The sequence below is a fragment of the Podarcis vaucheri genome (genome assembly GCF_965113315.1).
Source record: "Podarcis vaucheri genome assembly, chromosome: 2".
Taxonomy (NCBI): domain Eukaryota; kingdom Metazoa; phylum Chordata; class Lepidosauria; order Squamata; family Lacertidae; genus Podarcis; species Podarcis vaucheri.
This window is the reverse complement of record NC_138760.1, coordinates 89,301,642-89,315,207: the sequence shown is the minus strand read 5'-3', so window position 1 is coordinate 89,315,207 and position 13,566 is coordinate 89,301,642. Positions and strand designations below refer to the sequence as shown.

The 13,566-nt window shown below is 48.3% G+C and overlaps 1 protein-coding gene across 6 annotated transcripts in view; it reads right to left on the bottom strand.

Annotated features, from left to right (window-relative positions):
* COL7A1 (collagen type VII alpha 1 chain) overlaps positions 1–13,566 on the bottom strand; it is a 121,549-nt gene that overhangs the window by 73,795 nt on the left and 34,188 nt on the right. For 5 of the 6 annotated variants that reach the window (XM_082209112.1, XM_082209111.1, XM_082209109.1 and 2 more), the window contains 14 exons: positions 13,340–13,486; positions 11,817–11,942; positions 10,728–10,871; positions 10,505–10,630; positions 8,505–8,651; positions 7,829–7,954; positions 7,327–7,473; positions 6,256–6,375; positions 5,467–5,613; positions 4,389–4,525; positions 3,534–3,660; positions 2,728–2,871; positions 2,080–2,252; positions 1,094–1,129 (listed from right to left, as the gene is read on the bottom strand). In XM_082209112.1, the coding sequence (XP_082065238.1) occupies positions 1,094–1,129; positions 2,080–2,252; positions 2,728–2,871; positions 3,534–3,660; positions 4,389–4,525; positions 5,467–5,613; positions 6,256–6,375; positions 7,327–7,473; positions 7,829–7,954; positions 8,505–8,651; positions 10,505–10,630; positions 10,728–10,871; positions 11,817–11,942; positions 13,340–13,486 (1,847 nt within the window). The remainder of the gene's footprint in view (positions 1–1,093; positions 1,130–2,079; positions 2,253–2,727; positions 2,872–3,533; positions 3,661–4,388; positions 4,526–5,466; positions 5,614–6,255; positions 6,376–7,326; positions 7,474–7,828; positions 7,955–8,504; positions 8,652–10,504; positions 10,631–10,727; positions 10,872–11,816; positions 11,943–13,339; positions 13,487–13,566) is intronic. The other variant, XM_082209110.1, reaches the window with a different exon arrangement.

Genomic DNA, 13,566 nt, shown 5'->3' with positions numbered 1-13,566 from the left:
GATGGAGCTGGAGTACAATAATATCTGGAAGGCCACAGGTTCCTCTCAGCCTTGGCCTATAAATTGTAGAACCCAGAGGCACAGGAATGACCCCCAATATTTTTGGGGGCCAGGGGGGTCGCAGGCCACACCACACACATGTGACACTGTGCACACGTCACAGGAGACTGAGAGCTCTGGAGGAGCTGACCCCTGGGCCTGTGGTGTGCAGGACCACCTAAAGATTGAGGGGGCCTGGTCCCCTTGAAACAAATATTAAGGGGGCTGAGGTGCCTTCGGCCCCCTAGAGTCGGCACACCTGGTAGAGTCCCTATCCAAGATGTGAAAGTCTTCTGGTGGCTCTCACCACATCTCTCATTTACTTCAGCTGATACTCCCACCCCCTCAAGCTATGGAAGGACGCTCTGCCCTGTGTCCCCCGCCATTCCATCCACATATTTGACTGGTGGGAGAAATACTGATATGCACACCTAGAGTTCATTCCATGCAAGGAGAAGCTCTGATTAGGCCTAGCCTGGCCTGGCCCAGAGAAGCTCTTCTCATACAGCAGAGCATGCCCTAAGGCTCTTCCCCACCCTGCCCAAGCACATGGGTGGTTGTAGACACAGCACCCATTTCTGGCATGTGCAGAACTAGTACCGCAGTCCCCCCTCACGTATTCTATCAATGTGGGCGTGTGGGTGTGAATCTCCTCCCAGGCTCAGAAGCCCTTTTCTGGTATCTGAAATACAGGTTGGAAATACTTGTCTACAGCTTCACCACCAATTCAATTTCTGACCAGGCCTCTATCTGCCAATGCCAAGTTAGGAACATAGGGAGTCAGGCCAGTGGGTCAACCTAGCTCCATGCTGACTACACTAATTGGTTGCAGCTCTCCAGGGTTTGAGATCAGGGTCCCTTTCCCAGCTCTACCTGAAGACCCAGAGACCTTCTGCATGCAGAGCATGTGTTCTACTGTGGAGGTACAGCCCTTGCCTCAAAAAAGCCACACCCCTGGTATCCATTTCCTGCTCTTATCTGGCCTGCTACAGGAAAGAGCATCGGCTCCTTGTCCTGGTTTAGTCCTGCTGAACAGGAGCTTCCTGTGACTTACCTTAGGACACTGCACCGTACAGGGCTCTGGTCTAGGCTGAGGGAGGGAGGAAGTGGGGAAACACAAAGGATAAAAAGACCAGTGTTAGAATAGTTATAATGCTGCTGCCAGTGAATGAAAACATTTTGTGCTGGATGTTGGATGAAATTTACCACAGTGTGCTTGTAACCAATTGGCACAACCAGTGGCCTGTGATGTCCTGCCAGGATGCAAAACATTTTACCATGTAAAATCAGAGGTGAATTTCCTCCACCACTTGGCAGAGTGCTCCAGGGGATGGTCTTTACCAAGTGGTTATTTTTATAATTGATAATGATGGTGGCGATGAAGATGTTATTTATACTCCCATTTTCCCCCTGACAGGGATTAAAGGTGGCTTACAGATAAAGTAAGAACAGCTAAAAAATTGGGGGTAATAAAAAAACAATTAAACATTAATATGTGGTTATATGCACACCACAAGGCATTTCCACTTAAGACAGGGGTCAGCTGCTGGTCCACTGTCCCTCAGACCTTGTGGGGGGCTGGACTATATTTTTTTGGGGGGAGGGAAATGAACGAATTCCTATGCCCCACAAATAACCCAGAGGTGCATTTTAAATAAAAGCACACACTCTACTCATGTAAAAACACCAGACAGGCCCCACAAATAACTCAGAGATGCATTTTAAATAAAAGGATACACTCTACTCATGTAAAAACACGTTGATTCCTGGACCATCCAGATTTAGAAGGCGATTGGGCCAGATAAGGCCCCGGGCCTTAGTTTGTCTACCCATGACTTAAGACAAGGCCCTCGTGTATGAGGAATCCAGGCCACGTACAAACAGGAGGCACGGCTGTCCTTCTACGCTTCAAGATGTCTTGTGTTGCATGGGTGCTACCTGAACAGGCAGAGCAAACACTCTTCCATTCACCTCCCTCCATTCAGTGGCTTAGCAAACTGCAGGTAATCCCTCCCCTGCATTTTGTGAGGAACGTCTTACCCCTTCAGTGTCGGCTGCCCTGCAGAGGGCGTTGACAAGCCCCTCTTCCGCCTCTGGCAGAGTGCTCAAATCCCTCCTCACAAAGAAAACATTGCGCCGGTCCTCATTGGTCACCAGGCGGCGCAGCTGCTCGCGGTCAGCCCCGTTCATGCCAACAGCCAGCACTTGGATTCCTGCAAGGTGCAGAAAGAGAAAGTAAGCCCATCGAGGGGGTCTGTGGGTTGGCCATTCCCTGGGCAAGGCACATTAACAGTTCAGAAGAAGAGACTGGCAGCTTGACTAATTCTTTCCAAGAGAACCTTCAGGAAAAGTTTTTTTTTCTAACTGCAAAGAAAAGGGCAAGCGAAACAATCAAGGGTCTGGAGCAACTTCCTTATGAGGAAAGGTTACAATATCTGGAGCTATCTTGTTCAGAAAATAGGTGACAGTGGTGGGAACACATACAACAGAGGTGTATAAAATTAGGCAAGATGTGGGGGAAGTGAACAGAGATAAGTTTATTCTCCCTCTCTCATAGAACCCAGGTCACCCAATGAAGCTGAATGCTGGAAGATTCAGGACAGGCAAAAGATGCAAGGAAAGTTTCCTGTGCTCCTGTGCTCTTATATTCCCGCCCCCCTCCACACTCCAAGGGCCTGTGGGCCTTACCTGCGGCCTTGAGATCCCTGGCTGGCCCAATGGCATCATCGCTGGATGGACCATCCGCCAGGATCACCAGGGTCCCAGGCACACCAGGTCTGCGCCCTGCAGTGAGGCTCAGCATGTCGCTCTTGGCAAAATTGATGGCAGCTCCTGCAGTGAAGAAAGCAAAGGACCCAAGATACACTTACCCACAGAAAGCAAGCATGTGCGGGAGAGTTCACTGTCAAGAAAGATTTACAGGAGTGGAAGTAGTCACCTCTTATTTGGGATCTTGCCCACTACTTTGTTCAGGCTTTACAGCAGTAACTGGCCAGCCCCATGGACAGATTTATTATCATCATTATTATTTAGAACATTTATACCCTGCCCTTTAGCTGAAAAGACTCACAAAGTAGCTTGCAAAAAACAGTTTTAAGATTGCCCTTGCCCTTAGGGCTTACAAAGACATGGCACACAAGGAAAAAAGGTATGTGAGGGAGGAGGAAGAAACAAGCTCAAACACATGTGCTTTAAGTTACAGTTCTTAAAGTTACAGTCAACACCTGTGGCAGTTCTGGCTATCTTTTCCTTGATAAAAGACCAGTCCCACACTGGAAGCAGCCCCACATTGCTCCAGATCAAATCCCAGAGAAGAGCAGGTGATGATGTTCAGGCCCAGAGGACAGAGCAGCTCCTGACACGCAGCTCTGAATTTCAACAGGAATAAAGCCCTCTGTGTGTGTGTGTGTTTTGTCCTTACAGCGATGCCCTCCCTGGTCTCTGAACCAATGAAACTTGCACCACACGGCTCAGTCCCCCAGCCCTGCACTTACCAATGGCATTGCCACTGGGTTCATCATAGCGCAGCGAGCGGATAAACTGCAGGACTGTTGGCAAGTCACTAGAGCGGTTGAGCCGGAGTAAAGGGAGGCCTCGGTAGCTATAAAGCACAATGCCCACCTGGGGGAGAAAAGGAAAAAACAAAGTCAGAGCAGAGGTAGGGAATCTCAAGCCCAGGGTTGGATGTGGCCCTCCAGGCCTCTCCACCTGGCCCTTGGGACTCTCCCCAGGCCACACCTCCTCCTCAGCCTACTTCACATCCTCCTTGAGTATTTTTGCCAGGACTGAATGTGTGCTTGGACTTGGATATGGCCAAAGGCATGTACTGTATATGTGTGTGAGAGAGTTTGTATAGAAACAGGCATACTGCACAAAGCTAAAAATTTACATTTATTGCTCCACCCTTTTTTGTTTCTGGTCCCGCCCACTACCACCAATAAGGGGTTGCAGTGCTCTGGCTGAGTGGGGTTCTCCACCCTTGAGGTAGAGCAAGAGAGTTGTATGGAAGAGGGCACTGCAGCCAAGACACTCCGCAGCCAAGACAGGAAATGTCTAAGGGAAATCTACTTGAAGGCCAGCAAGGCAGCCACCTGAAATACTGTGTGGTTGGCCACTGGCTTCCCATGCTGCTCGATCCACTTTTGCCTTACAGACACAAACCATAGCAAATGAGGTTTCGCACTGAGAGAGGTGAAAATCACCAGGACCGCAGTGGGAGCCTAGACACCAGAATGGCTTGCCATGCGGCAGAGGCTTGGCATGGGCGTTTTACCAAGTGGCCCAACACCCACAGCACATGCAAACTGAGCCAAAAGGAAGAGCTGCAGCCCCTTTATGCCAGTCATTACCTGGGTGGCACCAGGACCCAAGGGGCCCAGTGCAGATACAGTGTTGGAGAGGATGCTCTGCACGGCCTCTGCGTTGTAGGCGTTGTCTCGAGTGGCATGCACGAGAAAAACTACGTCTCTGCGGGCGTCTCGGCAGACTGTAGAGGGGAACGTTTCAAAATGAGTAGGGTTGGCGTCCAAGCAGAGGTCCAGGGACATAAAAACAAAGAGACTTTTCTCCACCCACCCATGCGAGAAGCTGCCCTTGTGCACAGCCCTTGTGCACAACCCAAGTAAAAATGATTCAACCTAGCTCCACCTGTTTTCCTCGGGAACATAACACATAACAGGGAGTGAGGACCTTGGGCACAACATGAGAACATGAGAAGATCTCTGCTGGATCAGGCCACTAGCCCATCGAGTCCAGCATCCCTGTTCTCACAGTGGCCAACCAGATGATAATGATGATGATGATAAATAAATTAATAAATTAAAATTTTATTTATATCCTGCCCTCCCCAGCCGAAGCCGGGCTCAGAGCGGCTAACAACAATAAAAGTAACACAACATTCTAAAATCAATTCGTTTTAAAATCAATTCAAAATCAAATTAAGGGCAACCATTGGGCAAGAGTTCTGTGAGGATTGCCAAAGGAGGGGGTCAGACTGTGCCTTGGCCAAAGGCCTTGTGGAACAGCTCCGTCTTGCAGGCCCTGCGGAAAGATGTCAAGTCCTGCAGGGCCCTAGAGCGTTCCACCAGATTGGGGCCACAGCTGAAAAAGCCCTGGCTCTGGTTGAGGCCAGCCTAACCTCCCTGTGGCCCGGGACCTCCAAAATGTTTTTGTTTGAAAACCGTAAGGTCCTCCGTGGGACATACCAGGAGATGCCTGTGGGAAACCCACAAGCAGGATTCAAGCAGAAGAGCACTCTCCCCCCTTTGGTTTCCAGAAACTGCTTCAGACCATTGAAGCAGAGGCAGAGCCATCATGGCTAATAGCTGTTGATGACAGCAACCTCCCTGAATTTGTCCAATCCTCTTTGAAAGCCCTCCAACATAGGAGAGGTCCTGCATTTCCCTCCCAGGTGCAAGGATACCTCACCTGTGCGGTCAGTCACAGAAGTCTCAGGACCTGTGACGCTCCCAAACAGCGGGCGGATGGTGAAGGTGTAGCTCCTGCCCAGGCGGAGGCCAGACACTTGGTGCGATGTGGCAGACCCAGGCAACGTTCTCTGTGCTTCCACTTCGTCTGGAAGAAAGCAAGAGCATGAAGGAGGTTAACAAGGGCAATTCCACAAGGGGATGACCCAGTATGGATGCCGTGCCCCCCCCCCCCATGTAACAGATCTCAAGCCTGCAGTAGGTCTTGGAACCAGTGGCAGAAGGTATGCCAAGGGGAGATTTGGCCTGTGCATGACCTCTGGACAAAGGAGAAAAGTGAGGGGTGGGGAGGGTGGGGGAACCAGCTACATCTGCCAAGGAAGGAATAATCTTCCAGTCATTTTCACGCTTCCTAGGAGCCAGTGTGGGGCAGTACTTAAAAAGTATTGGAATATGGATTCCAGTTCAAATCTCAACTCAGCCACAAAGTTCCCTGGGTGGCCTTGATCCAATCAATGTTTTTCAGCCTCAGTCTACTTCACAAGGTTGTTGGGGGATTAAAACGGGGGAGGAGAATTATGCACGCTGCCCTGAGGTCGCTGGAGGAAGGCCAAGATATAACAAGATCTGTTCTTGCTAGCTAGCTGCAAGCTGCCTTTCCTCACCCAGTCTTCAGCTGTGCAAGAGCTGGAGGAAGTGATGGCACTAGGACACACTGCCAGTATTTCCTCTTTCGTACCCACCCACCCCTCAATGGCCCAGTAGTTTGGTCCTCAACCTCTGCCATTACCTCGTGGAGATTTCCAAGTGAGGAGATAGCCAGTGGCCCCAGGAACAGGAGTCCAGGTCAAGATCGCAGTATCCCTTTGAATCTCTGCCACCCGAAAGTTGGTCACACGACCCATTGCTGCTGGACAAGCAGAGGTAAAAAGGTGAGGCAGTTGTTTGGGGCCTTCAGACAATCTTTGCCTCCACCAAGAGAAGCAACTGAGCCTCCATAATCATGATCAATTACAGTAGTTACCACACTAGTGAAACATTCTCCCCAGTGCCATTGACTCCTCATGGAAGCACTTACATCCCCGAGCTTTGCAGAAGTCCTTTGCAGTAGTTATAACTACCATGTACAAGCGAGAGTGTTCTCATCACAAAGATGTTTTCACAGCACAGCAGATGTGAGAACAGTGCCATATACACAACTAGCCACCACTGGTTTGTTACAGTGATTCATTTTCCATGGAAAGGCAATACAAAAATATAATATATAAACACCACTGCAGATGTAAAAACAAAACAAAAAACTCCTCCTTTAGAAGTTGAGGAAAAAACAGCAAGACGGGTTTAAAACATTTAACAGGGCAGAAACAGAAGAACCTATACAACACATTATCTCTGGGGACAACATACAAAGACCTTAATATGGTCTGAAGTTATTAGCCCTCCAATCTAATCCTCTGGCAGGGTATACACACCCAAGAAATTTACTGTGAAATCACTTTTGACCTAGTTCACAGGAAAGGGTCCATAAATGGAATCAAATAAGTAAATAAATAACAACTCAAAACCACCACTGTTTATCAGGTCACATATGTGAGACCTAGGGAAAAAAAGGAGAGCACAGCGAACGAAGTCTTTTAGCTCCGATGAAAAGCAATTTGAAGATGCCGCCATGAGATGGCTACCTTACTCCAAGCAGAGCCAGGCCTGAGGCAGAGCCCCACAGGGTACAAGAGGCAACCTAAGGGCACCTGCGAGAGCGAGGTACGTTTTGACTATCTCCCAAATTCATAAACAGACAGAATGTGTCTTCTAGCTGATCTAGAGGCTGGCCAACTTAGTGGAGGATGGAAGGTGGATTTACCAGTGTTGGCAACAACAGCCACCGCTCTGCTTTCCTGGTTGCCCACAAGGCTGGTGATGCGGATTTCGTAACGCCCTCCTGGCTGCAGGTCTCTGATGTCATAGGTGTTGACATTGGCCGGAAGCAGCTGGCTCCTCTCTGGTCCGCCTGCCCCGGGTGAGAGAGGGAGTTAATTTCCTGAGTGCTGGGTGGAAGTAAGAGAGGTGTAGGTAGCACAACAGGGCTGGGGAACCTTTTCTGGGCCAAGGGCCACATTCCCTTATAGGCAACCTTACAAGGGCCACATGCCAAAGGTGGGTGGGTCCAGAAACGAAAGTAGGTGGAGCAACAAATGCAAATTCACACCCCCCCTTCTACCCAGGCAGAGTTCTAGCTGGGGAGGAAGGAAACATTTAAGAGGGTGCAAAGCAGGGGTGTCTGAGGAGAGTCCCAAGGGCAAGGAGGCCAGAGAGAGAGACCCTCAGACCTGAGGTTCCTCATCTCTGGTGTAGGCAATACTCACCATCTGCCGGCTGCCAGACAAGCCGATAGCCTGTGCTTCCTGGTGCTGGGCTCCATTCGACCCGGATGTGCTTTTCAGAGGTGTCGGTCACACGCAGATTCCCAACTGGCTGAACTGAGACTGTCGCTGAGAGGAAAGGTTGGGAGGATTAGCAAAGGAAGAGGATCCAGGGAGGTCGATTGCTGCCATGGTTAGGAGAAGGCACTGTAATAGGAACTATTTGTCCTGGATGAAGGGAGTGAACCTTGCTGAGGGGAACTGAAGAATGCACCTGGACTCATCCTGCAGGGTGCTCCAGGAGTCCATTTGGGTATTTAATGTGGGATGAATACAAGGCCTTTCACCTTTCGTTTAGGAACAGCAGCTGGCACCCACCACAGATGGGCATTCCAAAGATCCGGAAAACCCCTGTCCACACCCTGTTTCACAGGGAGCTTCTGGGATGACAGCTACAAATGCAGCCACTGCTTAATCCAGGGTGCTAAACCCCACCTAAAAGGAGTCAGTTGATGCTCACACCCCTCACTCACTTGCCCATGAAGCTCACCAGTAACCTTGGGCAAATCACCGTCTCCAGACCCCCAGCCTAACTCACAGAGTGGCCAGAGTAGTGCCCAGAGCTCCTTGAAATGAGGACTAGACAGAGATGTGGCGCACAAATCCATTGAAGTCTTACGTGTGGTGACAATGAGAGACACGGGGTCTCCTTCGCGGTTGCCAATCAGTGCAGTGACCTTCACAGTGTAGCTGACTCCGCCTTCCAGGTTCTGGATGTCAAAGGAATTGGTGCTTCCCGAGAGCAGCTTGCTGTTTTCAGGTCCACCTTCGAAGCAGAGCAGAGTTTAAAAGGATGGGCAAAATCATCTCAGGCTATCCCACCCCTAGATGGTTGTCACCCTTGGAGGCTAAGGCATTGAAGAAACTCAATATGGAGGCCGAATGGCCAAAGTATTGGGAAATCTTGGAACAAGATGGAGACAAATTGAAATTACAAAGTCATGAGAAATTGAAACCTAAAGTACGAGATTGGCTCCATTATTATCAAATAATGGAGGTTTACAAACAAGATAGGAAAATTGGCTTCCAGGTGGAGAAATCAAAACTAGAAACTGAATTGCTAGAACCCAATACTAAGAATTTGTCAAGAATGTATAATTTGCTGCTGAAATGGAATACACAAGATGAAACAGTTAAATCGGCTATGATTAAGTGGGCACAGGACATTGGTCATAACATTATGTTTGCTGACTGGGAATGGTTGTGGAACACTGGTATAAAATTTACGGCATATAATGCCTTAAAGGAAAATATTATGAAAATGATCTATAGGTGGTACATGACCCCAGTCAAGCTAGCAAAAATTTATCATTTGCCTGATAATAAGTGTTGGAAGTGTAAAGAAACTGAAGGTACTTTTTATCACCTTTGGTGGACGTGTCCAAAGATTAAGGCTTTCTGGGAAATGATTTATAATGAAATGAAAAAGGTACTTAAATGTACTTTCCCTAAGAAACCAGAAGCCTTTCTCTTGGGCATTGTCGGCCAATTGGTGTCAAAGAAAGATAGGATCTTTTTTATGTATGCTACGACAGCAGCAAGAATACTCATCGCAAAGTATTGGAAGACACAAGATCTACCCACTCTGGAAGAATGGCAGATGAAAGTGATGGACTATATGACACTGGCTGAGATGACTGGCAGAATTCGTGACCAGGGGAAGGAGACGGCGGAAGAAGAATGGAAGAAATTTAAAATTTATCTTAAGGACTATTATAAACTTGATGAATGTTAGAATGTCGAGGCTCTGAGAAAGAAAGGGTTACAGCGATATAAGATTAGACTGAAGGAAAGATAAAGAAGACATATGTTTGACAGAACTAATTTAGAAGTTGCTGGAAAAATTTGGGACATTAGGATGCAGAAAGGGGAGGTACGGGGGAGTCCGAGAAACAAGGTTTATGAAAAAAAGGTTATGTAACTATACGTGTTTGTATGTCTTTTTTATGTTTGTATTGTTTTAAAAACTTTGTAAAACTAATAAAAACTTATATTAAAAAAAAATCATCTCAGGCTATCCCAGTTCGAAAGTGCAAATCTTTTTTTTTATTATTAAATATTTTTATTGATTTTTCAATAAAAACAGCCAGTCAACATATCTGCATCATAATCCAATTAAAAACAATAAACTAAAATAAAAAAACGACCAAATTGTAGTCCAAATTGTAATTATTAATTTTTTGAGGCTCCCCATAGTCTGGACCTCTGAAGCATATCTCCAAATCTTCATTCTCGTTGTTTTCATATTTTCCACCTTCTGATCTTAACACTTTAATGCAAGTGCAACTCTTGATACTATTCGCAGACAAAAGGTTATCCTTGCCCTACAACCGGGATGGGCAACCTGTAGCCCTCCAAAGGTTGTTAGACTCCAACTCCCATCAGCTCCCAGTCAGTATGGCCAATGGTCAGAAAGATGGGAGTTGCAGTCTGGCAACATCTGGAAGGCTAGAGGTTTCTAAACCCTGTCTTAACCAGTTTCATACTTGGGAAAAACAAATGGGGCTTTGGATTCTGGGACTTGCCAAGGTTCTGCTATCTCACTTTCTGGGAGAAACATCAGCATGAGAAATAGCATCAATGCAGGCAGACAACTGATAAACTGAGCAGCTACTGTACCATCACTGCGGCCCCACACAATTCTGTAGGCTGTAACTCCAGGCACACCAACCCATGTGACTCGCACATCTGTGCTCCGAGACTCCAGGACCTGTAAGCTGGTGACCATTCCCACTTGATCAGGGGCTGCAAAACAAAAGAACGGAAAAGGATGATTGAGAGCAGTGCCATTGAGATGGACTTGCTGTGGGCATCCCTGTTCTACAGCCAGAGTTGACCTCACCTGTTGTAGCTGTGGCGGTAACCGGAGTCCCTTCTCTGTTGCCAACCAAGGCCGAGACCCCAATGAGATAGAAAGACCCAGGCCTCAGGCCCTCAATAGTGTAGGAGTTTCTATTAGCTGGAAGGACTTGAGAGAACTCTTGACCTGGGGGAGAAGACAACATCAAGCTGGAGGAAGCGTATTCTTTAAAGCAGGGCTGAAAACAGGGTGGACTATTACGGCAAGAAATCCCTCAACTGAGAGCTACCAGACAGCAGCTCTGGGAATCTTTTTCTGCCACAATTGCCAAGTAAGAGTCCGGACAGAAATTTCCAACAGAAACAGCATATCTTAGCACAAACAAGGTATCCTTAAACAGAACAGCTTCCAGGCATACTACAAAACCAGTCTACATCCTTCTGAGACAAATATTTCATAATAGCAACACTGAGTGTGTGTGTTTTAAAAAAGGAGAGACCAATTGAGAGAGATTTTGCTGCCCAAAGGAATACAAATTCCAACTGGAGTGGGGTTTTTTTAATAAGCTGAACCCAAGCTCAGAATTCCTGGCTATTGTATTTCACCTTTGAAATACAAAACTGTTTCCCTGCTTGGTTATAAAAAATGAACTCAGAGATCTCTAGATTGCTGATTAAGCTAGACTCCTGTTGGTTGGTTGGTTGGTTGGTTGGTTGGTTGGTTGGTTGGTTGGTTGATTGGTTGATTGTTTATTTATTTTCCACTTTTCACCCTAAGGTCCTAGGGCAGGTTACAACATAAAAATACGATTATAAAAAATGGTTCAAAACAGCTTCATTAAACTATCCTGTCCGAAATGGCATTGCATTTTAGAATTAACTTATGTGGAGACCTTCCCCAACTTAATCAGGCTAATCAAGTCCACAGAGTTCCAGTGGGATGTCACTTTTTGTAACTGGACAGCAGTCCCAAACTAGTTCTCCTTCCTGCCCTATCCCACCCCTGATATATTTCATCTCTCTAGTTTTGACACTACACTTTAGTCCTTAAATACAGCAGACCTCCAAGTTCCAATTAAGCCTAATTCTGAAGCCAGAATATATTATTTTTGTCACACACAGAACAACTCACCATCTCTCTGCCGCCACGTCACCTTATATCCGGTAACCCCGGCAACTGGGTTCCACGTCACGCGCAACTGGCTGGGTCCAAGGGCAGCCACTTGTAGGTTGGTGATGCTGCCCACAGACGGGCGTTCTGCAAGTCCAAAGACAGAATTGAGCGTGTTGGCTGGGAAAAACTGGTCATGCACAAACACTTACATGCCACTTTGGAGCAGGGGTGGGGAACTTCAGGCCCAGAGGGTGTCTATAGTGCCCCCATGCCCCTCCTCAGGTCACCATTCCCCTCCTCAGGCCATGTCCCTCACCAGCCCTACTCCACACCTTCCTGAAGTGCTATTGCCTGGTTGGAATGTGTCCTTGACATGTGATGATGCCCTTGGTTTGTCTGAATGGGATATGGGAGTGAGTGCATGTATGAAGAAACCCCTGGCATTTGCATGGCTGTGATGCAGCCCATGGCACCAAAGAGTCACATCTATTGCTCCACCCACATTTCCCTCTGGCCCCATCCACCACTGATATGTGGCCCTCAGAAAGCTACCCATAAAGGTATGTGGTCCTCTGGCTGGAAAATGTTCTCCCCTCTTGCCTTGGGAGTTTTTGAAGTGCTTCCTGTCTCAGGGAGGAATTATTATCACCATACTGCAGACGGGGAGTGACCTGTTAAATCTTCTCACAAGAAGACCTGCTGGACCAGGCTAATGACCCATCTACTCCAGCATCCTTTTCTTACAGTGGCCAACCAGGAAACTCTCAAGAAGGACCCAAGAACAAAGGCACCCTCTCCTCCTGTGGTTTCCAGCAACTGATATTTGGAAGCATCACTGCCTCTGGGTGTGGAAGCAGTGCTGGGTTCTCAAGGCTAGGAGCTGGAGACCCACCTGAGCTCTACCTACCGTATTTTTTGCCCTATAGGGCACACCGGCCCATAGGACGCACCTAGTTTTTTTGGGGGGGGAATAAAGAAAAAAATGTATTCCCCCCCCCAGGCGCGGGGCTGGGGCGGGGGAAGCCCGAGCTTCCCCCGACCCCAGCCCCCAGAACAGGCTGCTATCCGCAAGCCTAGAGAGCCCGGCGGGAAGTCGCACCGGTCTCCCCAGGCTTGCAGATATCTTCCCGAAACCCAGGGCACACTGCTCAGCACGCCCCAGGCTTCGGGGTGCAGGCTGCTATCCGCAAGCCTAGGGAGCCCGGCTCTCCAGGCTTGTGGATAGCTTCCTGAAGCCTGGAGAGCGAGAGGGGTCGGTGCGCACCAACCCCTCTTGCTCTCCAGGCTTCAGCGAAAGCCTGCACTTGCCCCATAGGACGCACATACATTTCCCCTTCATTTTTGGAGGGGGAAAAGTGTGTCCTATAGGGCGAAAAATACGGTAATTGGCACAGGCTCTCCCTCCTATTGCACCAAGGTCTCAGGGTGGAGCTGGTGGCAATGGTGCTAGGATATGTGGCCCCGCTCCCACTTCCATGCGCATGGAGGCTAATTTCTGAAAAGGGCCTAGGACTATCTGGGATGAGTCGGTTGACACTTACGGATTCGGATGTTGAGAGGAACAGCGCTACCCTCACGGTTGCCAATAACTGCTGATATGCGCACCACATAAACAACGTCCTCTTTCAGATCAGTCAGGTCCTCGGTGGTCTGGGAGCCTGGGATACGCCGTGTCTTCTCCGTGCCATCTGCAGCAGAGACCAAAGCAACCGTGTGCTACACATTCACGATTTTCACTTGCAAATGAGGAACTCACATTGGTTTTCTA